This window comes from Lissotriton helveticus, chromosome 10 (assembly GCF_964261635.1).
Source record: "Lissotriton helveticus chromosome 10, aLisHel1.1, whole genome shotgun sequence".
Lineage (NCBI taxonomy): Eukaryota > Metazoa > Chordata > Amphibia > Caudata > Salamandridae > Lissotriton > Lissotriton helveticus.
In genome coordinates, this window is record NC_136071.1 from 1,145,098,594 (window position 1) to 1,145,125,596 (window position 27,003).

The 27,003-nt window shown below is 45.2% G+C and overlaps 1 protein-coding gene across 7 annotated transcripts in view; it reads right to left on the reverse strand.

Moving 5' to 3' along the window:
- The window catches only part of ZCWPW2 (zinc finger CW-type and PWWP domain containing 2), a 918,117-nt gene that overhangs the window by 726,472 nt on the left and 164,642 nt on the right, over positions 1-27,003 (reverse strand). For all 7 annotated transcript variants that reach the window (XM_078663943.1, XM_078663945.1, XM_078663946.1 and 4 more), the window contains exon 3: positions 1,245-1,404. In XM_078663943.1, coding sequence (XP_078520069.1) covers positions 1,245-1,404 — 160 coding nt within the window. The remainder of the gene's footprint in view (positions 1-1,244; positions 1,405-27,003) is intronic.

Here is a 27,003-nt window from a genome sequence, read left to right on the forward strand (position 1 = left end):
AAGAGGCATTTTCCTGAAAGGAAACAGCTGACTGCTAGCAACTGAACCTGGACTGAGCTCTGCTGTTGGCCTCTGCTTAACAACCTGTGAGCCTCTAAGTGCCTTCCCTGATGCCCTTCTGAACTGTAGGAGTGTACTCCTGTAGTGGATCGAGACTTAAAAGCCTATGGGCCTAATTTATAAGTTAGTGGAAAGGGTACTCCATCGCAAAAGCGACAGAGTATCCTTTACACCAACATAATGGTCCGTCCACCAGCTCTAAATGCGGGAGGACTTTGGTATAACAACGGTGGAGACTATTCCATCTCCTCCGTGGTTACAAGCCTCCAATTACCCGACGGAGTAAGGACCTTCAGAGGGTGGTCTGTATGTCCGTCCATCGAAGTAAATAGGCGGACATACAGGTCAGTTTCCACTGCCCGCCACCACCAGTAAAACCCTGGCAGTAGGAGCAGTGAAAACTGCAAAATGCCCACACTTAGCTATGGGAGATAACTCCCATGGCGAGGGGGCATGGTTGTATTTTTATTTTCAAAAAAAAAATCCCGCTTCAGTTTCCCATATTGGATGTTCGTCATTTTGTGGCATTTTGTTTATTAAACAAATTCCACTCATTTATTTCCCAATCGGTTTGGTATTTTTTATTGTTTTGCATTTTGACTTCATTACTGTTTTGATACTGCACATTTTATACATTGCCCTTAAATAAGCATCTCAGCTCTGTGCCATATCTCCCAGGGGGTTGAGGTCACGTTAATTTAGTGACTTGCAGGCTTCACCCTAATAAGGGTTTTGATTATTCTTTGAAGTAGGTAGTTGTCTACCCCAAATAATAATCCAGCTTCTTACAGATGAACACAGTAAAAAATTCAAAAGGGTCAGAATGACAAGGGAAATTTCAATTTAAGGTATGAAAGGGCATACTGGATACAGTATAGGATCATGCATGTTAAAAATCGGCATGAAATTAGCCACTTACAGTCTCATTGAATCTAGAGGCCCCCTGCGAGGGGTGACTTTTTAGCTTTTGTCATATGATGTACTTTGTGTAACAAAACCTAATAAAAAATATGTTTGAAAAGTCGGCATGAAATTGCTAGGTTGGATGGGCCTGGTGGTCCACACCATTAAACAAATTGCGAATTGCTGTCATGATAAGAGTCCTAAAGAAAGATAAAATGTAGTTTCTGAAGAAGGAATGCATAAACTTGTATTCAACTATTTTTAAAAAACAAAAAACCTACCTGAAACGTTGCCTGATATAACTTAACATGTTTTACTGATGCCCAGAATCTTGTATGGGGTTTACCCAGGAATTCTACATGGTATCTTTCAACGTCTCCATCAGAGTCATAACGCACATATTTTCCAGTACTTGGATCAGGGCAAAGTATACCGGGCCATCTTTCAAGATAAGAAAGAAATTTAATTTGAAGCAAATGCTTTTAACCACAAATCAAAGTTATTAAATTAACTTTTCTACTTGTTTTAGTAACCCACATATTAACACATCTTCAGTTTGTGATTTCAGAAGCACAATTTTTATTTTCACCAGTTTTGTTTTAGGAAAATAATGATTTTATCATGGATACAGAGGTATATCCTATGTTCAAAACTACTTAGCAAACCCCAAATGCAAACAGACAAAACTGAACAATCAACCAGTGTTGGTGAGTAAGGGTAGTTGCTGAGCACTTATTCTGCAATTACTAATTTACTGGTTTTACTCTCACATAGAGGAACTGCACCTTGAATCGTTGTGAGTGCAATAAAAATCAATTGCATGAAGTCAGTAACTGTGGGACTTAAGGGGTCACTGAAATTCAAACAGGATTGGTGATGTGGTCCAAACTCAATTTACACCTATTTTCGTATTGAGCAGAAATTGCCCTCACTCCTGTGCTACCATCAGCAGTCACTGGGACAAAAAGATACAAAACCGTCACAATTATCATTTGCGCACATTATTTTTCCCTTAGCACACAGGTTTCATTAGGTATCAGAAATACACTTGGATCCCAGCACAACAGTTATTTCTACATTATGTGTTTGTACCTGATAGCATCGTCTGAGTTTAAAAAACAACCTTCATTTTGTAGTGTACACTTTATAGTTTCACAATATTGCTAATGTTTTATCATGGGCAATTCTCTGGTGAATTAAAAAATTACTTAATTATAACTGTTCCCAGTGTTGGTATCCTTTATTCCCTCTCATCATGTCAAGAAACACAGTACACACTGAAACTAACAGTAGCTAAAAAGTGTTTATGAGGAGACAGATATTGTGCACTGTATCCAACTCATTATTCATTCTGATTATATGAAACACATAAAAGCAGCGAAATCTCTTTATATTTCTCAAAGAATAAATAAGGCCTCCCAATCTAGTAAAGAACTGTACAAAATAGTTAAGGAATTTACCGCACCGCAGGTCGAGCAATCTGAATTCGCCCCCTCGCCAGATTGGGTGAGTTCACTGGCTTTCTATTTTCACAATAAGATTCAGGCAATATACTCCTCATTCCCCTCCTCACCGTTAAGTGTGGCTGCAGGCGTGGAGGCTTTTTGTAATTCTGAGCCCGCCCCTGGAATCATGGACTCTCCGTCCATGACAGAATTGGAGCCCACTTCCCCTGCTGAAGTGCTAGTGGCACTCAAGAAAATGAAGTCAGGATCTCCTAATGACCCTTTGCTCCCCCGTAAGTGCGGTGATCTCTTTCCTTTGCTGGCCGATGTTTTGACCAGTATTTTTAATGCCTCCTTTGAGAGTGCCTCCTTCCCTAGCAGCTGGAAATTGGCGCAAATCAGGCCAATACTTAAAAAGCCGAATAGCGACCCATCCATCGTGTCCAACTACAGACCAATTTCTCTATTACCTTACTTTGGTAAGGTTCTTGAATTTCTGGTAAACAAACGGGTATCTTCGTACATTGAAATGCATGCACTCCTTGACCCGTCACAATCTGGCTTCCGTGCCGCTCATGGGACGGAAACCGCAGTAATGGAAATAGTGGATAACATCCGACTTTCATTGGACAGGGGCGAATCGGCAATGTTGGTACTATTGGATCTTTCTGCTGCCTTTGACACCCATCTCCCACAGCATTTTGAAACATCGGCTGTGGGAGGTTGGTGTCAGAGGCAATGCTTTGGCCTGGTTCGTGGATTACCTCAAGGATCGCCACTCTCACATCAGGATGAACTTCCACACATCTGCCACTATTCCTCTTTCTGTAGGGGTCCCACAGGGGTCCATTCTCAGTCCCCTTTTATTTAATGTTTATCTCTGTCCTTTAGCCCATATAATAAAATCTTATGGCTTCTCCACCGTGTCTTATGCAGACGATACGCAGGTACTTATTACCTGCAGATCTAACTCCCATGAAACCTGTGTCCGTTTTAAACAATGTCTGACCCATATTAAAAACTGGATGAGTGATAATAAGCTTCACCTCAATTGCAGTAAGACTGAAATCCTACTATTTGGGAAAGCCACGACTTTTTGGTCGCAGGACTGGTGGCCCGCTGATCTAGGGCCTTGCCCGGAGCCTAAAGAAGCTGCAAGAGATCTAGGGATCATGCTTGACCGGGATCTTTCAATGAAGGTTCATGTCAACCAGGTTGCCGGGACCTGTTTTGGTATTCTTCGACAACTGCGCAAAATTTTTAATTGCCTCCCAATTGAAGCCAGAAACACCCTGGTCCAGGGACTGATTTTTAGTAGGCTCGATTATGGAAATGCCATGTTTGCCTCCATTAATGAGAACCTACTAACCAAACTACAAACTATTCAGAACGCGGCGGCAAGGCTAGTGTTGGGTTTGCCTCCCAGGTCTCCCTCCAAACCTATCCTTAAAAAACTACACTGGCTCCCTGTGAGCCAAAGATGCCATTTTAAAATTTTGAGTTTAACCCATAAACTTCTTCACGGCATCGGCCCCTCCTATCTAACAAAAAAACTAGCCTGGTATAACCCGACCAGAGCACTTTGCTCTAGCTCTAAGTTTCTGCTGTTTCAGCCTAGAGTACGGACGTCCAGGAATGGACGCCGATCCTTCTCATATGTGGCTCCCCAACTATGGAATAAGCTACCTACACATCTTCTGTCCCTCTCCAACCATTTGGAGTTTCGAAGGGGCTTAAAAACGTGGCTCTTTCCCCAATAAGTTTCTGTGTATGTGCTTCACCCTGGTAGGTTAATGCCTTTCTTCTGCAAAGCGCCTTGAGACCTTTTGGTGATAAGTGCGCTATATAAAAACATTTGACATTGACATTGACATTATGTCCACTCTAACTTCAGCGAATGAGATAGTTACTTTTCCACAGGTCACCTTTCCACAGGTTTTCATAGCCACTTACTCTGAAGCGCTGAGGGAGATCACAATGGAGTCCGTCAGGTTTCTCCCAGTCTGGTACTTCTGCCTGCGGAGGCACCAATGCAGAGCCCTCATATGCCAACATGTGTGTTTGACTAGAGGAATTCAGGAAACCTTTTCCCTCTCTGGCACTAACTTCACAGCTCCCTTGAGGATGAGAGCTACCACCTCTTGCTGTAGGATGGCCAAATGGTCTGAAGATGGAGAGGAGGGAAGAGGTGGGATGGCGGGCGAGCCTAAAGGAAGGGAACGGGGTGGCCCTTTTCTACAATTTGAAGGGCACACTGGTCCAAAGTAATGGCCATCCAGGCCAGAAGAATGGTCTGTGTGCACTTTGGGAAGAAAACTACGCCTGCTTTCCTGGGTCATAAGGGGAGGAAGACTAGGAAGAGGACGAGGGACGAGGGTTGCAAGGCGGATTCATGGTCTTTACCTCTACCACTGCCTCTGTACTGATGTTTGAGTGGATTCTGCTGCTGGAGCGCTGGTGTGTACTGCCAGGAACGAAAGGAGGAGCCTTGTCCAAAACCACGAAAGCAGCAAAAAGACAAGAAGTCCTTGTTCAATGTCATCTGAAGGCCTAAAGACCTAGTTATAGGCCTTAAACTGCTCCTGGGCTGAGTTGGCCTCATCTCTGAACAAGCGCACGCTGTTTAAGGGGCATTTCAACAGGTTAGCCTGGGCACTGGATGAGAAATTGATCATCCTGAGCCAAGTTTAGCGATGCATTGTCACTGAGATACTCTTAGCCCCTGTATAGGAGTTTGTGTTGTCCAATCCAGGCTTACTATTATAATAGGAGGTATTCTGCCCGGTCATGGGTATGAACTAATGAAAATGCCCTTTCATGTTGGTGGCAACATGCGGAAGAATCATCTGAGCCATGTCCCACAATGCTTGCTTGTAGCTGTCGAGGAAGCAGTTGGCAGTTAAATTCAAGGCCATACTCCCCGCAGAAAAGCTTCCAATTGTTTTGACTCCCTGTCAGCAGCGGCTGTAGGAAAGGCACTGCCCAATTGGGTTCCCGAACAGGTTGCCTGGATAACCAAACTCTCTGGACAAGGGTGCGTGGAAAGAAAATCCCAGGTCCCCGGGTGCAGACAGATAACTGAGGGCTACAAGCCGAGTTATTGCGGGAGCAGAGAAAGGCTTCTTCCAAGCCACCATAGTCTGTTCTAGTAAAACCTTCATTAGTTCTGAAGAGGTCGATTAGTGCAAGAGAACCTCAGTGAAGACGTTGGCCTCTGTTGTTGGCAAGTGCAAGTTCAACACCTCTGTGGCGCTGAGCATGACCTTGTGCGAAGACACAACCTCTGGCAATGGTGGTCCAGAGGGGAAGTCCATAGGCAGCTCCAGTGATATGTCTAGCCCATTGGCTGAAGACAGGCCCTAAAAGCAAGGGGATCCTGAACAGGTTCAGCACCGGTGAAATGCTCAACACAGTTAGAATCTGTCACAAAAAGTTAATGGAGGTGTCTCTTCAAGCAGCCTCAGGACCTCCCTTTAAGAGTGAATCCTAGGTTTGAGGTAGGGCTGTGTTTCCTACAACATCATGTCTGGAGTTGGAGGAGGTGAAAGTGGTGGTGGAGGTGACGGTGGTGGAGACACTGTCCATGGCACCGGTTGTGGAACCAAGAAGCAGAGAGTTGGGTCAAAGCAATGGGTTGCAAGCACTAATACCGACGGCAGATGAAGAGGGCCATCTGGCCCAAAGGTGCACTCGACGGCATCGAGGATTTTGTGAAGATGGCATACATAGAAGGAGGAATACTGCCGGGTCCAGTTCTGGCGCCAGCAACTTAGTAAAGGCCGGAGTCTGCATCAGGAGTAGAATCAACGCATGTGCCTGGGTGTGGGGTCTGTACTAATCTGGATCTATGGAGGAGCAGAGCTGCACAGATGATCCAAGGGCATCAAGGTTCTGAGGATGAAAGACCTGTGGGAGACAGAGAGTGATGAAACAACTTAAATTTAGAAAGCTTCTTTTACTTCCTGGTCGATTGGAAACGGTTCTGGGTATGTTTTTGGCATCAGTGTTCATCCATCGCACAGGATATGAAAAGCTTGGCCAACCACTTTTTGATGGCCTTGTGTTGCATACTGAGGCACAATGAGCAGCCCTTCGAGTCATGGTCAGATTCTAAGCACCACAGACAGACCTCATGAGTGTCTGTAATGAACATCTGCCTCTCACAGTCCCTACAGTGTTTAAACCCAGACTTTTTAGGGGGGGGCATTTGGTGAGAAAAATGTCCTCAGAGTGAAGCTGTGGATCGGCGTCAAAGGTGTGGGATAAAGGGAAGTGATGTTGATGCGCCGGAGGGGGGTGCTTTATGTCCTTGGTGGAGTCGCCTGACGTCACTTCCGGCATCGACTGAGTCCAACACCCTCTACCAGCAACCTCATGGCTTTCAAGTTTCCTGATCCAGTCTGATGCCTGGTCTTTGTTCTACAGGTGAGGAATCTGCAGGAAGAAGTATCAGTATGAGTGACCTCTGACCCCGCTCGCAGGCAGGTCGCTCCCCACGCTGCTGCACGGCTCTGCCTGCATTGTTTATGCCTAATCTTGTATTTATCCCCTGTACCTAACTTGCTTTCTTGCTCAGAGTTGTCTTTATTCCCCTGTGCCTGTACTTGCTTTCTTGCCCAGACTTGTTTTAATTCCCCTGTGCCTAAACTTGCTTTCTTGCCAAGACTTATTTTTATTCCCCTGTGCCTAACTTGTTTTCTTGCCTAAACTTGTTTTTCCTTCAGGGCTCGAAAAATCCAAAAAATGGTACTAGTTCTGCAGGTCTAGTGCCTTGAAAAATCTCCTCGACCTAACTGCAACCTACTTGACCTCTGTCTCTGAAAGCGGAGCAAATGTGACAAGATAACAAGATTTAAAAGCATCTTTATTGCTCATTCACTTTGTGAGCAATAAAAATGCCTTCAAATCTTGTTAATTTGTTACATTTGCACCGTTTTCAGAGACATGGGACAAAAGTTAGTTTGTCTTCCTACTCGCCAGAAAGGGCGAGTAGGACCAAAAAACAGCTGGCTCTCATTAAATTTAGCTCGCCAATGCGAGCGGTCGAGGGAATTTTTTGAGCCCTGTCCTTCCTGTGCCCAGTTCTCCCGCGGCCCTGCCCGTTTTTCCTGCCGCTGCGTCCCTGCAGCCCTGCCCCCACCCCCCTGCAATCCCATTCGCCGCCCCGCCTCCCAGCTGCTCCTCCCTCCCACATCCCCTCATATGGAGGCAGCGCAGCGGCCGCGGCGCTGGCGCCCCTAAGGCAAGCCGATCTGTGCCCGTCCGCACCTGGAACGCGCCCAGTGCCAGGACCCCTGGACACTGCGAATGCCACGACGCCCGACACCGCTACGATGCCAGAACCCTCCACGCACTCAACACCGGACGATCACACACCTGCTTCCTGGCCGCCCCGAAGCACACCCACGGAGCTTTCACCTGCTGGAACTGCAGATTCACAAGCATCCGCCCCACCATGCTGCCGACCAGGAAAGAACCCAACCACCTCAGATGCATCCTTCTCAACACCCGCTCCGCCCGCAAACACGCCACTGAACTCTGGGACCTACTCGACTCAACCTCCCCAGACGTCGCCTCCCTGACGGAGACTTGGCTGAACCCCGTCTCGGCACCCGACATAGCCATAGCCGTCCCGGAAGGCTACATGATCACCCGCAGGGACCGCACCAATGGAGCAGGAGGAGGAATCGCCATCGTCCACAGGAACACTTGCAGAGTCTCGACCAACACCGACGACACCCTCAGCACCGCCGAACACCTGCACTTCCAGATCCACACCGACCCCAACACCACCTCAGAGGAACCCTCATCTACAGACCTCCCGGACCCCGATCACAGTCAGCGACTCCATCGCCGACTTCGTCAACACACACGCCCTCGCCTCCATGGACTACATCCTCCTCGGGGACCTGAACTTCCACCTCGAGAACAACAACAATACCAACTCCACCACCCTGATCGCCAACCTAGCCAACCTCGCACTCAGACAGCTCGTCACAACACCCACCCACTCCGCCGGTCACACGCTTGACCCCATCTTCTTCACAAGCCCCCACGTCTCCTTCAACCACACCACCGAACTCCACTGGACTGACCATCGCTGCATCCACTTCACCTTCAAGAAACCCACCACGCACCACCGCACCCAACAGATGCCCTGCCGCTGCTGGAGCAAAGTCACCGAAGACCAGCTAACCAACATCCTCGCCCAGAGCCCACCCGCCGACCCCACCGACCCCCACACCACCACCCGCAACCTCAGACAGTGGATCAACAACTGTGCCAACACCCTCGCCCCAATCAAGAAACCCTCCAACAGTCACACCAACAAGAAAGCCAGCTGGTTCACTGAAGACCTCCGGGGCCTCCAAGAAAACCTGCCGAAAGCTGGAGAAGATCTGGCTCCCTGAACAAACACCGGACAGCCGCACAGCCCACAAGAACGCCACCCGCAGACACCTCATTAGATCTGCCAAAAGGGCCTCCTTCAAAGACCGCCTAGACAACAACGCGCACAACAGCAAAGAGCTCTTCAACATCGTGAAGGAACTCTCCAACCGCAGCTTCAACACCAATGACGTCCCACCCTCGCAAGACCTGTGCGACTCGCTGGCCACCTTCTTCCACCGCAAGATCGCAGACATCCACAACAGCATCAACATCACAACCGCCCCGTCAACCACTGAGACCTCCACCCCCACGACCACCATCCGCACCAACCGCCTGCTCTCCTGGACCAACATCAACGACGACAACACCATCAAGATCATGAACACCATCCACTCCGGATCTCCGTCAGACCCATGCCCACACCACATCTTCAACAAAGCCAGCATATCCATCGCACCCCTTCTCCAGAATGTCATCAATACCTCCTTCGAGATAGCAACCTTCCCGGAGAGCTGAAAGCACGCCAAGATCAACGCCTTACTCAAGAAACCCAAGGCGGACCCAAAGGACCTCAAGAACTTCCGGCCCATCTCACTACTCCCGTTTCCGGCAAAGGTCATCGAGAAGACCGTCAACGAACAACTGACCCGCTACCTCGAGAAGAACAACATCCTGGACCCTTCCCAGTCCAGGTTCCGCAGCTACCACAGCACCGAGACTACCCTCATCGCCGCCACCGATGACATCAGGACCCTGCGGACAACGGAGAAACGGCGGCCCTGATCCTCCTGGACCTGTCAGCCGCCGACTCGGTCTGCCACCACACACTACGAACACGCCTCTACAATGCCGGGATCCAAGAGAAGGCCCTGGACTGGACCACCTCCTTCCTGTCCGGCAGAACACAGAGCGTCCGCCTTCACCCTTTCCGCTCCGAAGCCTCTGAGATCATCTGCGGTGTACCCCAGGGCTCATCCCTCAGCCCAACTCTGTTTAACATCTACATGGCCCCGCTCGCCCAGGTCGCCCGTCGGCACGACCTCAACACCGTCTCCTATGCCGATGACACCCAGCTGATCCTCTCCCTCAACAAGGACCCCCACACCGCCAAAACCAACCTTCACGAAGGAATGAAGGCCGTTGCTGAATGGATGAGGAACAGCCGACTAAATCTGAACTCGGACAAGACAGAGGTCCTCATCCTCGGATCCAACCCTTTGGCCTGGGACGACTCCTGGTGGCTGACCCCACTGGGAACCACTCCAACACCCACCGACCACGCAAGCAACCTAGGGGTCATCCTCGACTCCACCCTCTCCATGACTAAACAGGTCAACGCCGTCTCCTCCTCCTGCTTTAACACCCTCCGCATGCTCCGCAGGATCTATAAGTGGATCCCCACTGAAACGAGAAGAACAGTCACCCAGGCCCTCGTCAGCAGCAGGTTGGACTACGGAAACGCCCTCAATGTAGGAGCCTCAGCCAAACTCCTGAGACGGCTCCAACGCATCCAGAACGCCTCTGCACGCCTGATCCTCTACATCCCTCGCCGCAGCCACATCACACCCCACCTGAGAGACCTGCACTGGCTCCTGGTCAACAAGAGGATAACCTTCAAGCTCATCACCCACGCACACAAGGCACTCCACAACACCGGATCAACGTACCTTACCAAACGACTCAGCTTCTACACCCCCACCCGCCAGCTCCGCTCCGCCGACCTCGCCCTCGCTTCTGAAGAGAAACCTCCGCCGGCAGAACGTTCTCCTACCTCGCCGCCAAGACCTGGAACACTCTCCCCATCCTCCTACGGCAGACCCAAGACCTGCTGACCTTCAGAAAACTCCTCAAGACCTGGCTTTTCGAGCAGTAGCAGCATTCCCCACCCCAGCGCCTTGAGACCCTCACGGGTGAGTAGTGCGCTTTACAAATGATATGATTGATTGATTATCAGTCAGAATATCTGTGTTGCCTTTCTCTCATTTTTTAGAATTAAATCAGTTTTTGTTAGCAGAACACATAGCATGAAAATACAGCGCATTGTTGCCTACAACCCCACGGTCTATCACAATCAGAAAAGAATAAACGAGCACCGCTGACCACTTTCCTAATCTGGAACCACCTCAATTGAACCCTTTTGCAGCAATGAGAGAACCTCCTGCTAGAAAAGCAGAAGATGCTCTTCCGAACAAAAGCCCTGACAGGGAGGAAAAGGAGGGGGAACTCCCAGAAGGATAGGGCATACCCATTCTCTACGATGTTCAAAACCCAGATGTCTGTAGTAACAGACCTCCAATGTTGTACAAAATGGGACACCCGTCCTCCCACAGGACAAGCATGCTCTAGGATGGCAGAGGTAGAGCTGCTTACCTGCGACAATGGCTGGAGAGGCGGAGGAGGAGGAGGAGACTTACTGTCGACAGCACCCAGCCTATGACCTCTGCCCTTTCCCCTGTAAGACCTGTACAAAGGACTTTATCTCACAAATAGAAGAGGGATAATAACGCTACGTGAAGGTGGATGAGTGTAGGGGAAATACACAAAATTAGTAAAACTGCCCTCACACACAGCAAGCTGTGTCATGCTTCATCATAGAGCTGCTATCACACCTCCGCACAAACCAAACGCTGGAGGTAGAGCAATAGGGAGGGGGAAGACAATACAACATACAGTGTAAGATCACAGGTGAGAAAAATGTGCCGAGAAAGTGATGTAAAACTGATATCAGGGAGTCTTTGTCATAATTTTAATGTTAGGTACCCTGATTTAGAACGAAAAATGTGGATGCTGTGTTGGGGAGCTTATGAGACGCCAACCCCCCACTCTGCAAAAGCGTCGACATGTTTCAGCCAGGCAAAATTAATACCCCGGCTTTCCTCAGGATTCTCAACACTGTAATCCCTAGGTGCTCACCCTACCTCCTTTAAATCGAGAAGTGAAGGGGATGTCACCTTTCCGAGTCAGTGCTCGGTTGAAAAAGTAGTGGAGCCCCTCGCTCTTGGAGAGGAACCAAGCTTATAAAATATTTAAACTCGAACTGGCGGGGGAGTGAGAATAGCTTCCTGTTATCACACTTATTTTTAAGGTCAGCTGTTGCCCGACATAGTTTGTCTATCCCTGCGCCATGTAGAACATGCCGGGGTATTAATTTTGCCGGCTGAAACATGTCAACGCTGACAACCACTTCTTGTGCTTCTTAGAAGACCTGGAAGTATGAGCAGTTGGTGACTTTGATCGGGCAGATGACCTCCTGAGACTCCTCTTCTGCTTTTTGGCCTTGGCCATGAATAATTTATCCTCTCTCTCCTACAGGGCCTTCGAATTCATGCGTTTGCACGAAGTGCATGTCCAAACATCATGATCCGAAGAGAGGCACCACAAACAGTCGTATTGGGGGTCAGTGATAGGCATTTGGCCCAAGATTCTCTGCATGGCCTCACGCCAGACTTCCTCAGAGTAGTCATCTTTGACGGCTACAAAGTCAGGACAACAGCAACAAAGAAACTCCAAAGAATGGAGAGCCTGGTAGAAAAATGTTACGCGTCAATGGCGCAGAAAAAAGGGAACTGACGGCAGCATGCCGATGTGGTCTGCTTGTGGCTCCAATGACATCACGCAGAGTTGCTTGTGGAGGTGTTCAATTGTGATGTCCTCGACGAAGTGGTTGAGCTGAGGAGAAAAGTTTCCATGGAATGCTGCGCATTAGGATAATTCAAAAGGCGAGGAATCCATAGGCAAAATTATCCATCAGAATTCCAGATCTTAGCAGCTTTGAACCGAAAGAAGCACCCTCCTTTTCTGGCTCTTTTAACTCCAGGAAAGGTGACCAGATGCGGGTTGGACAAGCAGTAGGTCATATTGGGGGCATTGTGGGTGACAAGCTGTTGAAGGATGGCCAGGCCTTTCCCAGGGCAATGCACAGGGATATGAATTAAATTCTTTGAGCAATTAGGAGCCAATGTAGTTACCTCAACCCCATACCGGGCTGAATTGTTCCTGGGAATACCCACTAACATATGTGAAGCTGCATTTTGTACCACTTGCAGTTGCTGGATGGCAGCCTTGGGGGAGCCCAGGTACAGGAAATTACTGTAGTCCATGCGAGAGAGAGTTAGTGCCAGGACTACCACCTGCCTCACAGGCTACAGGAGCATGATCTTGTGCAGTACCAGCAGCACACAAGTGTCATCAATCCACATTCCCAGAATTTTTATAGTTGACTTATTTGTAGGGGGAACCTAGGTGAGTTGCCCAGTCCAATCCTATTGGCTGGGGACATATTTCCAACTATCATTGATTCAGTTTTGGCTCCATTAAGCTTGAGATGGGATTAATTCATCCAGCTGGCTATTTGTTCCCAGCAGGATCCAAGCTTGACTGAGAGTGGATCAGAACCAGGCGTACGTGAAAACACCACCTGGGTGTCATCGAAGTAGGTGCCAATGGACATCCCGAGAAGTGCTACAATGTCCTCCAATGGCTGTAGGTAAATGTTAAATAATGTGAGGCTGAGTGAGTACCCGTGCAGGACCCTGCAGGTGACAGCCCGGATACTAGTAGTACAGCGCTTGTCAAAAACCTGAAATGTTCACCAGTTTAGAAAAGAACAAACCCAGTCCAAGGCTTTCCCTGTACTACCAGCCTTACCAACCCTGTGCAGAAGTGTGGGATGGTCAACAGTGTCGAAGGCCGCACTGAGGTCTAGGAGTACAATGGCCACCATTCACCCTAAATCCAATCTCTTTTTGGCCTCTTCCACCACTGCGAAAAACGGCAGTCGTGGTGTTATGTCTGGGACAGAAGCCAGTTTGTGTTTGGTGCAAGAAAGAGTTGGCCTCCAAGAAGCCAGAAAGACATCTATTGACATGTTTTTAAACCACCTTACTACAAGATGGTAAGAGTAAAATACGGCAGAAGTTTCCCAAACAGGCAGGGTCAGGGTTGAGCTTGTTCAAGATGGCTTTAACCATCACTTGCTTCCAGGACTGGGGTACAAACCCCGTTTCCACAGACAGATTAACCATTTTGAGCAGAATAAGGAGGATAGTTTCATGCTTTAGAGCAATGATCATGGGGGTAGCCGAGTCAAGGGGGAATCTTGATTTAATTTTACTGAATAGAACAGTCAGCTTCTCCAAGGAAAGGGGAGAGAGTTGGAAAAGGATGGAGGGACACCTATCACTATAATTGTTGGCGGGATAGCATTAACACTTCCATCGTCCTTTTCAAAGCATTGGCAGATATCCAGAATGTTTTAATTAAAGAAGGATGCCAAGGAATCACATCTTTCAGTTGGTTGTTTGGATGGAGCTGGGTTGTAGATTTTTAGTAGTAATTTTAAATATTTCTCTGGGGTTATTACAAGACATCTGGGCAGAACGGAATTGGAGTGGTAAACACTAACTTTCTTCCTATATTTGAGTCATCCACGTGTTTGCTGAATAAGTTCTCCCCATCAAAGGACATATCCAAAATCTTGGCTTGGACATTACGGCGGAAAGAGGTGGCCTTTAACCAGCCTCGTCTACGTAAAACTGCCATGCTCACCATCTGTTTAAAAGCAGTGGATGATATGTCCATAGCCATATCAATAATCTCAGACAAGACCCTGGTACCCTCTTGCAGAATTTCTTTTGCCTCTTTCTTCGTGTCGTCTGGAAGGTAATCGAGGAAAAATGCAAGATCAGACCACATTTGGCGGTCGTAGCGACCCAGAATGGCCAATGCATTTGACGCTCTGATGGAGGTGGCTGCCATTGCAGCAAAGCATGTGCATGTGTTGTTGAGCCTTATGCATTCCTTATCTGGTGGAACTGAAGAAGGCGCAGAAGGATGTCTGGAGCATCACTGTGCCACTCACATAACCAATTAATCTGTACATGAATGCCCTATCAAGCAGGCTGGTGAAGATACAGAGGCCTTATATGTTTTGGCCATCTAAAGGACCACAGCAGTGACTGAAGAAAGATTGTTCAATAACTTTAAGCCTTCTTCCTATTAATAACTGACAATGGGTATAGATTTTACAAATTTCCTTGCAGAGTCCTTAAAATCGTACAGAAGTCATTCTGTTTGCTTGATTGGGAGAGGCAGATCGTATCTCTTGGAAGCACGTTCCAGTAATTCCTAAAATCCTCTACTATCCTCAGGAAGAGAACTTGCTGGGAAAAGTGAAGGTGATGATGGAGCGACATATTCAGCCCACTCCCAACCCAAGGTATTTGGGTCTTGAAGTAATTCTCATTCATCAGGCTGATCATCTGAATCGCTGTCAATATAATCATCTCTGATGGTGATGATAGGAAGTACAGATCTGACCTCTTACATATGAACAGGCGCAGGACTTATAGGCAAAGGTGCCTCCATGCAACTTGGAGTGAGAAGGACTGGCGCATGTTTTTCAGGAAAACACGTATAATAATCATTTAGCATGCCCCTTAGATCAGTGACCAAAGAGATGGGCAATGCAATGGTATCTTCCCTTGAGCCTTGAGGTTCTTCAGAGGACTCTTTGTAAGGATAGGGCTCCTGGAAATAGTCATGCCGATGGGATATGGTTGTTGGCAAGCTGTGAATAAATAGTCCCCTTCAGTGTAACTAGAACTGTCCTTGTTAGGATCGTCCTCATCATCCATGTCCTGAAAGTTCACCCTTAATTGTGAAGGGCTGTAAGGTGAATCGAAAAGCCTTTCGTCACCTGATTTCTCCTTGTTGGGCAATGTCAGTTCTGGTCTAAGCGGAGCAGAGACATTCTCAGCAAAAATTGTGCTTTTTTGTGTCTCTTTCATGGGTTTGTCGACAAAACCATTGATGAAGAGATCTTCTTCCTAATAGTGACAGTCACTGTCACTGGTTTAGGCTATGGTGATTTTAAAACCGTCATTGACGGAATGATCATCGTCATCATGTCTTACATTGACACTGCTGTTGTTGTCGTGGTCGGAGTGACAGTCATCACTTTTGTAATGGGGATAGCCATTGACAAAGTTCTCGTCTGAGCCACTGTTTTGGACGACGGGTCTGTCAACTGTCTCATTTTCGATGACAGAGCATTTTTCTGAGGAGTGACAGGCACAGAAGAAAATGAAGTGGACGATTTCTTCTGATGAGCGCCCAAAGAGGAGTCTTTAGAGGCCAGTATTTCAGATCTTGATGATTTTTCAACAACCTTCAGTTTTTAGGGTCTTTTACAGAAAAGGAAGAGTCCTAATGTTTGTTCAGGTGGATAGAGACTTGACCCACCTCCTCATCCAAAAAGGATTCTGATCTGGTGTTTTTCTTCTGGAGCCAAAGTAGTGGCCTGGCTTTCCTGTCCTTAAGAGTTTTGGCAGAAAAGGTTAGGCAGTGTTTACAATCCTTTGGAATGTCGTGTATTTCTATAGGTTCTGAATCGATCCCCCTATTCCTGACCCTATTCTGGTTAAACTAACTATCAAGTTAACTAACAGTCAGCCCATGAGGCAAGAAATCCCCCATGATGCAGATACCGTTATCTGACGCAGTCACACTACGGCACAGGAACGTGTTATCTGATTAGGTCATAACGCTTGAGATCTAATTAGACAAGCGACATTCCTCCAGCCCCTGATAAGGCATACGACGTTCTCATAACAAATCAAACCTATGACAACCTGGATAATCCGTGCGGCCATTGTTTTGATTTCACAGAGAACTTTAGTAAAGAATGTGCTAACGAGCAAGTCGTATGACATCTTTATTGACGTACCTATGTCCATCCTTACGTCAATCCCGGCACCTTTAAGGTATAAATATTGCCGACCTTGCCCTATGCAAACACACGCGTGGTGACAAGACGGAGCAGCCATACTTGCCGAAGCCGAGAGCAAAAGCAGACCCCGCTGGCAGCAGCCCCGCCTTCCTGACGCGCTGAGAGACGCGCTACTATCTCAAGCCGAGAGACCCAGCACCGGCGCTTCCGGGTAGCCCTCGCAGGCAGCCTGGAATATCGAGAGCAGAGAAAGAGATACCATTCCTCATCCATCCTAAATTCCAGGTACAGAACTGAATAACCCCTCACAGAGAATTCTTTAGTTATTCACTTGGCAAAAACAAACTTAACTTAAACTGTAACTTTCTATTCCCGCCCACGCATTAGACTTAGGTCAGGTACACGGGGTAGGCGTATTTAGAAACACCAGTTGAGTACGTTTAGTCAAATGTATATGTGTATGTAAATATATTTTAATCATTTTAAAACATCATATGGCTCAGAAACCATATCAATGTTTTTACAGTATTATTTTATACTATTGCTTTTAATGTATGCACTTTACTTAACTATAAGTATTGCAATAATATCGATCCATTTCTCTTGTACGAGAAAAGAGACTGATCAATAAATAACACCTTTTTATTGAACACGCCCGTCTCTTCCTTTTCTCTACATTCTGATGAGACTAAGAATGCACGTACTGACTGAGTAAAATAATTGCCTTGTGCTCACACGACTCTTGAGATTGACTCTTGATTAGGGGAGAGCAAAGTTGTCATGTTCTATGGTTGTCAGAAACTAAATCCCTTCTTGTCTAATCAGGGGAGTTAATCCTTCCTTGAACATTCGAGAAAGTTTCTAGCGAACTCTGAGCTTAGCTGGCAAACCCAAAAATTAAGTCTAGTATCGACAGTAGTAGACCTAGTTAACGTCTGGTCTAGGCCTTTACTGCTGTAGGTACTATTCCAATGCGCAGAGCCTATTGGGAAAATAGGAGCTACACTACATGGCGCCCAACGCGTTTGGAAAGGGCGATAAAACTAACGTAAGACATTTAGAGTAACTCAGTCGTGCTTTCTCACTCAGACCCCTTTTCCCAAATACTCCAAAGACGTCTGGAGTGGGTGAAAGGTTATATCCTCCAAAACCTCGCAGGAGGGAACTCCTATGTATGGTTTTTGGTCAAGTCAACGTTGAAGGATAAAACAGTTCCAGAATATTGTGCATCTAATCTCTGTTTCCATAAGAAACCTGATCTGCAAACAAACATAATACCATCCTGTCTGTAAAATGGCAGAGAGTGATGATGAAAGAGAGGCAATTAGATTAGCTACTGAAATAGCAGATGCTGATGCTACCATGCAAACAGCAGACCCGGATATAATACTCATCCAGGTCGCCAAAAGGAGATCTATAACCTTAAAACTTATAGAAAATGGACTGACACCTAGAGGTGGCACAGTCATATTCGTAATTGAGGCACACGAATATCGGCAGACAGAGGTATACTATACATGGATACATTTTCCAGCAGCAAATGCTGTAACAAAGTACTTCCACTATTACAAAGTAGAGGAACCTCCTGACATTTACACTCCTTTCGAGGAGGTGGAAGTACCACTCAAATTCCAAGAGCATTTGCTCTTATTTGATGGCGCCCTAATACATAACAATCACATTACAAGGCTCGGTCCTTTAGGAAGACCAGGAGCAACGTGGCCGGTCCTAGCCGGATACACACCACATCCAGACATCGATAGGATGCCTGCAGCTGAATTATTAACACAGCTGAAACAATTACTAAAAATTCATAGACAATTAGTTCAGTATGTAATGCGGACTTCAACAATTCAGCCAGCGATTAAACTACCACAACTGACCCCACACCAGGGGAACACAAATAAAATTACACCACAGAACATCCAATCCTGCCTAGGTAAGGTTCCAGCTAAACGGGAACAAATACCATTCTGGTTGGCACAGAAAATTACCCAAATAGAGGCGGTGTTTCCTGACACCACCCCGCTGGAAAAACACAGGATTCTGACTATATGTCTCCCAATGGGAATCGCACCACACATTGAGGACTGTGACACTTGGGGTACAGTCTTTGCTTCCATCTACACAAAAACGCACGGTGTTCCATCCATTTCGGTAATACCAGATGTGCTTAAACAAATTCAAGATGAATACGGTCCAGAACCTGCTTTAACTCTTGGTATGAAATTACTGAAAGACTTCAAGCAGGTCTCGGCTATATTACTAGCCAACATAAAAGGTGAAGCAGCGAACGTGGCGATCCGCCAGAGGTTAAAAGAGACAGATATAGCAGACCAACCAGCTGAAATTGCCAGAATCATAGAAAAATCCTATGAAGAACTAGGCAGAGATAGTCTAGGTGGAATACCAGTAAAACCGCAACTGACTACAAGTCCAGAAAAAATGTTTTTTAACAATAATAATAATTCACCAAAAAAGAACTGGGATGGAAACAAACAATCCAATCCTAAAGAAAAGAAATTCCAGTCCAGAGGAAGGTCGCCTAGGCGAAGAGAGAAATCTCCAAACCCGAGACAAAGGTCACCCCAGAGTGACCCCTCTGGGAATAGATATAACCTTAGAAATAGGGATAATATTAAAAAACCTGATAGATATCAAGACATTGATACACGTCCCTCTCAATCTTTTCAGAATTCCTCGCAGAAATCGGAAAGAAGAGGACGATCAGAACAAAGAGAAGAGCACGCCAAGTCCAAAGACAAGGAACCTGCTCAGCTAAAAAAGAAATTACAATTTCCAAAAAAGAAGGTAGCCAGTATCAAGGTAGTTAACAATGCCGAGAATACTGAGGACACAACTGAAAAACGGAGAGTGGGCTCAGACAATGCTAGACAGCGCAGCAGAGGTGAGCATAGCTCGCAAAGTCCTTATGAATCATCTGGAGACAGTGGACACGAATGAATACCTTCAAGTGGAAACTGCAGATACCAGAGTTAGCAAGCCCCACAAGATATACGAGATAACATTACGTCTAGAGGGAGATAAGACTAGGAAAATAAGGGGACTATTTTGGGATAACCTATCCAAGGGCTATGACATCCTTCTAGCTGAAAAAGACTGGCCACCAGAGTTTGTCAGGGAGTGCCCTCATGGCGAAGAAGTAATTATGCCTGCCTTCTCGAATCAAATACCGATTCATAAAAAATACACACTTGCTAGAAAGTGGGCAGTGGCCTTAGCACCTGCTTTATATAAAAATCATGTAGGATGGGATGAGGATTCTCCTCCTCACAAAATCCAGTTAAAATCACAACCAACTGCACAAAGGCAGTACCCAATTAAGCAAGAAGCTAAAAAACAGGTAAATGAAATACTAGACCAGCTAGAATACCAGGGGGTGATTGAAACTTGCACCTCACAAATGAACAATCCTTTGTTTCCGGTCTCCAAACCAGACAATTCGTACCGTCTAGTTTTGGATTACCGACACCTTAACACATGTTGCAAAACCTTTGCAGTGCAAAACTCACACAGTGCTGCACTAATGAATAACATAGTGCGCAAAAAATACAAAACAACCTTGGACATCTCCAATGGATTCTTTTGTCAAAACATAGCACCAGAGAGCAGATCTTTAACTGCATTCTCAGTAAATGGCACTCAAAAACAATTCTGTCGGTTAGCCCAGGGGTACAAGAACAGCCCGGGGGTATTCTCAGCGAGAGTAACAGAATTACTACAACTATATGATGATGAAGCATTATCTTATGTCGATGACATTTACTTAACAGATGATGACTTGGAGACTCACTTGAAAAGAGTGAACACCATAATACTTGGGTTCGCTGCAGAGGGTTACAAATTCAACTTCAAAAAATCCAGAATTGCCCATCTGACGGTCCTATTCTTAGGATATGAGCTATCAAGTGAAGGTAAAAGCCTGGCAGACAATTTCCTAGAGAAATGTGCCGTAATCCAAGCTCCTAAAACACTAAAAAACCTACAGTCAATTTTAGGCTTCCTAAATTTCGGAAGAACATACATTGCAAATTAAGCAGAAAGGGTGAAACCCCTTTACGATCTAATTAAACCAGACTTTAAAAGATCCAGTTGGACTCAAACACACACAGAAATTTTGAGATCCTTACAAACAGACATGCTAATTAAAACAAAATTAGAAACCCGTGATAATACACGCAACCTTGTGATCCGAGTCATCCCAGGGAGATGCGGATTCACATACCTGACCTCTAATGAGGGAGAAAAGGTACCAATTGCATTCAAATCACACTTGTACACAGAAGCTGAACAGAAATTCAGTAATACAGGAAAAATCATTCGTGCAGTTCAAACCGCAATAGCTAGAGAAAAAGACATAGCTGACGGTAGACATATCACAGTCAGAACAGCAGAATCAGCCTTTGAGGCACTAACAACACCGTGTAATTTACCAACAACAACATTGAATCCGGAATGGATACAATGGGTGAATTCAATCACAACGGACAAAGTATACTACTACTTTGATCCAGAACTAGAAGAATTAAAAAATCTAAAATATGAAAAGACGTATCCTCTGCCAATCGACATTCTGCCTCTACGACATTACGCCTGTGTAATCTATACAGACGGACATGCTCAACCCTCCGTTTGGGGAGAACATGCATACAACCCCACATGTGAGATTACAAAAGAAGTGTGGCGCGGAGGTATATTAAAACCTCTATTAACAAAATCACACTCAGTAGAAACTAATTCAGAACTACAAACTGAAATAATAGCTTTGAAAATGGTGCTAGATAATGCGGATCGCGAATTCCCGACACTTATAGTGTCAGATTCATATTACTGCGTCAAAGCATATAACAAGGATTTGCAGACATGGATTCAGAACGGTTACAAAGATGACACAGATGCACCAATAAAGCAGAGACTGCTCTGGGAACAAGTAGCTCTTTTGAAAAAAGAACTACCAAAGACTCACGTGACTCACTCACTGAGTCATCAACGTGATGGCGTTCACGTTGTAGGGAATTCATTGGCTGAAACAGCCGCAGCGGCAGCCACTAAATTGGCTCCCGTAGATCGAAAAAAGCGTACATTAAAATACATTGACGGTGAAACAATGCTGGCGGTGAAAACGTCATCAAAAGGCGACTGCTCAGCGTTACCGATCAACTATCCACTCAATTATACATACATAATCGATGCAAACTCCGTCCCTTTTGCTCGAATCCCTGGAGTGGGGGATAGAGTGATTCCAAACATGGACAGGAGAAGCTTGTTAATCGCAGACGCACACATAGGCGAGGGTCTCAGACACCTTAAATTAAAAGATTCTCTGGAAGAATTACAATCACGGTACTGGTGGCCAGGCATGAGCCTGCACTACACCATGTTTGTAAAAAACTGCCCAAACTGCAACAGAGATCGCAGAGGGGAGAGAAGCAGTTTAATACCTCGTCGAATCAAGGCAGATAATATTACCAGCAAAAAGAATGGCTTGCGATTAACATATACAGGCTAGTTTCCACTTATAATGTAGATCACCAGCACTCGGCTGACGTCCGGACTGTTATACAAGATTTGCGAGTCTAAATGGCATATACGCTAAGAGCATGCTACGTTCGACCATTTCTTTCACTCAGGCAAACCAGCCTGGGGGGGAAACATGGCCAAATGAGCACAGCCCAGCGGGAATCTTCTCACTTCCTTCCTGAGGGTATGGGATGGTGTAAAGAAAAAACCAAGGCAGAAAGCAATCTATAATAGAAAGGATATTAGGTTCGGGAGCTGGGTGGGTCAAACATCTAATAAGTGTTTAACGTAGTCTAAATAACTTGCCAAGAAATTCTCTGAAGGGATTCAGTCCGTACGAATTATTATTCGGAACTAGGATGTTGATCTCTGACCTTGATAGTCAGACTTCAGTGGTAATAGAAAAAACCTTTGATGTCAAAGACCGTTTGGCTATTTTGCAGGACTTAAACAAAACAAGAAAAGACCTGAGCAACATACAGTTGAAACAACAGCCAACAACCACTGAAGAATCACCACCTGTCCCAGCAAGACCTGTCTGGATTCCAAAAGTCGGGGATCTAGTCAGGGAGAAGATCGCGGTAAAGAAGGAATTTGGGCCTTCTTACAGAAAAGCAGTTCCTGTCTTGTCTGTCAACGGGACAAGATCAGTTGTACTACCGCCACTTGCTGGAAAAAAGGAGAACCGAGTTGTATCCATCGACCTGGTAAAACCACAACATGTGGCCGATAACAAACGGTAGGCCAAGTGGACTCCCAATAAGTAGCAGAACACCAAGGTTTGCTACCAGTACAGAGGTCCTATCAAAGAGGCTCATCACATTCGAAACGCCTACAGAAGAACAACAAGGACTATGCAACAATGCAATAGAACTAAGACCTCTGAAAACCCAAATAAAAACATTTAGCAGAGACACACCAATCTACAATGAAGTTCCAAGTGAAAATGCAAGAAACAAAAATCCTGAACCAATTGGAACAATTGACAGAACTGCATCTGGTTACTTCATCAACTTCGATGATTCCTCTGAAGGTTTCAGCGAACAAAAGACACAGCCATCATCAAAATCCTTTAAAGACAAAGCTAAGGAACTTTTGAAACAACTGAAAGAAACATATCTGGTTTCTCCATGGATTGAATTTTGGGTGGGTTTTGGTGCATTTATCCTCATACTTTGGCTCATCATGGTATTTACTTTGGGACGCTTCATTGAGGGAAAATATGCTAAAATGGACACAGCAAGTCAGAACATCAACTTGGTCCTCAAACCACACACATCTTCACACGTCGAGAAAAGAGAACTTTCTTCAGAACTTTCTTCAGCCAACTTCACAGCAATTCCAATACCTGGTGGGGTAGCCTGGGACAACACTGACTATGAAATTTATGGTCCGGTCGAGATCCTGAAATATCCACACCAAATCAAGATCTCCTTGAGTGACTTTGCAAAACCAAACTCATTTGCTGATGATTGGGACTTTGAAAGTATAAACAATATGATGTCTGACTTAGTAATGTCTGCTAAATTTACAAAACATGATTATTTGCAAGGTTCTACAAATTATGATAGTATGTATTGCTATAACCATTATGGTAACAGTTTTTTGCATAAATCTGCACAACCAAGAAATGTTTTAAATTATAATCAATGGGAACATTGTGCTACACCTCCAAAAGGGAGCACTAGAACCGTTTATGACAAATATTCATACTTTCAAGGTTTTAACACTAGTAATGCTGAAACATTTTATTATAAATTGTCAAACAAGACAGGGATGAAAACCATGATAACCAACACAAAATTAATTTATTCAGACTCATTCTTTGAACAAATGAATACTTTTGGATTTGATTATTGGGACAAAAATGTTGATTTGAAAAGTGTTTGGGGTACAAAAGAATGGCAAGTACAGGGTTTAGAAGCTTTGTTTAGAGCCTGCATGATCCCAGAACAAATGATATTTTTAAATGACACTGTTCAACAAACCACCTGTCTTGGCTTAGCCAAAATCAAAGATTTAAATAACCCGTCTATTCCAAAGCCAACAATGTTTAGCAATAGCTCTGAAACAGATGAAGAAATAGACATAAACCATATACTTAACCAAAACAGAACACATCCTGATTGGAAACAATGGTTGATCTGGCCCACAGATACAAATAACTGTCAAGATAGATTCCTGAATAAAACACAGGCTTTTCAAAATGACCAGGCCAGACCCTAGATATCCCCAAAGACATCACCCAGGGATAATAACAACCTACAGTGTGGGCAAATTATGCCTTCAATGGCTACAAACTTCCACACTGCCTGAAATTAAGCAACACCTAACTTTACTTACTGATGGTGCTGACTTGCGTGATTTCATACTGGGACCACGCAAACAGCGTCAAAAGCGTTTCATAGCAGCCTCTGTATATGCAGCATACAATGAGGCCTGGAAGGTTACTCAAATTGAAACAGCAGAAAGAATACGGGAAATTGACCGTATTAATTTGGAAAAATCACTTTCTGTAGTGGACAATGGGTTAATGACTCTGTCCTCCAGAATATTTTCATTGAACAGCATTGTGTCTTCAGCAATCGATATATTATCGCAAGACTTACTGTTATTACAACATGGTCAGTCACAATTGCGTTCTATTGTACAGCTTGGCTGGACGTTACAAAATCTGCGTTCAGGCTATGTGCCTTGGCGTTTAATCAACACAACGTCACTATTCCAAATCTTTAACCTTACTGATAGACAAATCGGTATGGCGCAGAAGGGTGCTGATTATACAATCTTGAGCATTGAAAAACTAGAAAGATTACCATTGACAATGTCAGAACGACCTGTCAGTGAATGGATAATCCACGGAATCATAAATATTCCAATCTCAACCTTCAGGTTTCAATACTGCCAAAAATATATACAGGCTGGCATGTACGAGAAATTGGGAAAGGGGTGCCTTAAAACAACTTGGAACCTGCCCTATTCACATGCATGTGTCAGTAATAAAGGACAGAAAGTGTTTCTTAGTGGCAACAATTGTGCTATGTCACTAAGCGGCACGCTTCTGTGTAACGGTATTAGTTTGCACGGAGCCTGTGAAGGGAATTCATACAACCTTTCATGTCACCAGCAAGGCGCACCTGCAACTGAAATAGAACCATTCTTTCAAAGACTCTATAATGGGAGTTACATTCTTATTGTAGACCGCAGATGTTGTAGTCTTATGCCCGGGACTCCTTATCTCGTCACTACGACGGCGAAGGTCAAGTGCTGTGGACGTGCTTTGTTCCCCAGCTCCTTTCCAGACAGGGAGGCGAGGGCATGGCCCAGTTTGAAAATTACTTCTATTCGAATAGACACTTTAAGCAGAATGAAAACAGTGCTTCTTCAGACGCCTACAAGGCTCACGTCATCAAAAGAAACGTATGATCTACAAGTCGCAAGGACGACTGCAGAGATACATACATTATTATCAACCAATTCCCCCGTACATTTCGCGGAAATCCTGAGCGAAATCTTAAATATTTCTGATACCACTGGGGTCTCAAAGGTATTTAAGACAGTATTTTCGATGGCATTAACACCATTCAAAGCCATACTGGGTATTTTTCCAGATTTCGTCCATTCGATTTTTGGCGGACTTCCCCTGATCCTGGGACTAATTGCAGGAATCCTATTCCTAGTCCTTATTTTTCGTTATGGCAACCCATGTCACAGATCAAACTCTCGCGACAATGGAAGATACGATCCTAGCCATTGGATACCGGGACCGGATATCAAAAATCCTGGGACTCTCCCGGCTTAGAGACCTAAACATGACTTGGTTTCTATCATTTCGACCAATGTGGCAAGGGTGTGTTTTACCTGTACTAAGGTGTCTGCTATGCGGAGAAGAATGCGTGTTAGACACCTGTCTGACGCTACAATCGGATGCGCCGGTGGATGCAGATACACTGTTGGTTCCTACCAAGGTTCACGCTTTGTGCTGCCCTCAAAGGCTGCCAATCCTGATGACGGCATTCCTGGAATCTTCACCACTGCGATTGAAGGGTAGTGAAGTTCAAGATGAAAGCAGCATCGAACAGGTACGACCTTCTGTCAGCAATGCAAATCAGAATGTCAATGCAGACAATCAAGCGCATGAATGCATGGTTACACCTATTTCCAACTTAGTGGAACTTTCCCATGAAGCTGTTGACAGTTTTTTCGAAAGCCTGAATGATATGATGTTCTCTCCGGAACAGAAATAGAGACTTTTGAGTAAACTCGCACACGGCGTTCCCTGAATTCGGCCTTCAACTTTTAAAAATAAAGTCACATGAACAATTACAATCCAGTTCACGGACAGCAACTTTTTCAGCAAGCCCCTTAAAATATTTTTCTATATATTTTTTTTTCCCGGGACACTGATCTTCTGCTTAAAGTAAGAAACTATTCCTAGAGAACTAAGATTTCTATTTTTAGATACTTTATATAGACTTTAGCTGCCCGCTGGTATGTTCACAAATATTTTATTATGTGATGAAATGGTCTCGACTTTCCTTTCTGTATAGCTATATTAAGAGCCATTTCATGTGTACTACTCATATACCAAAAAGCAATAATGCATAAAAATGCGTGTTTACTTTTGCATTTAATTCATAGCTTAAGTGCAAACAATATATATGACTGCAATTTTTCAGTATATTTGAAAATTTCGAAATGCATTTATGTATTTTGGGGTGGTAAGGTATACACTATACTCTATAGTATGTTGTACTATGTTATACTATGCATAGATTAGTAGATATGACCATAGTTAGCGTGGAGTGGGTGTCGTGTATTTCTATAGGTTCTGAATCGATCCCCCTATTCCTGACCCTATTCTGGTTAAACTAACTATCAAGTTAACTAACAGTCAGCCCATGAGGCAAGAAATCCCCCATGATGCAGATACCG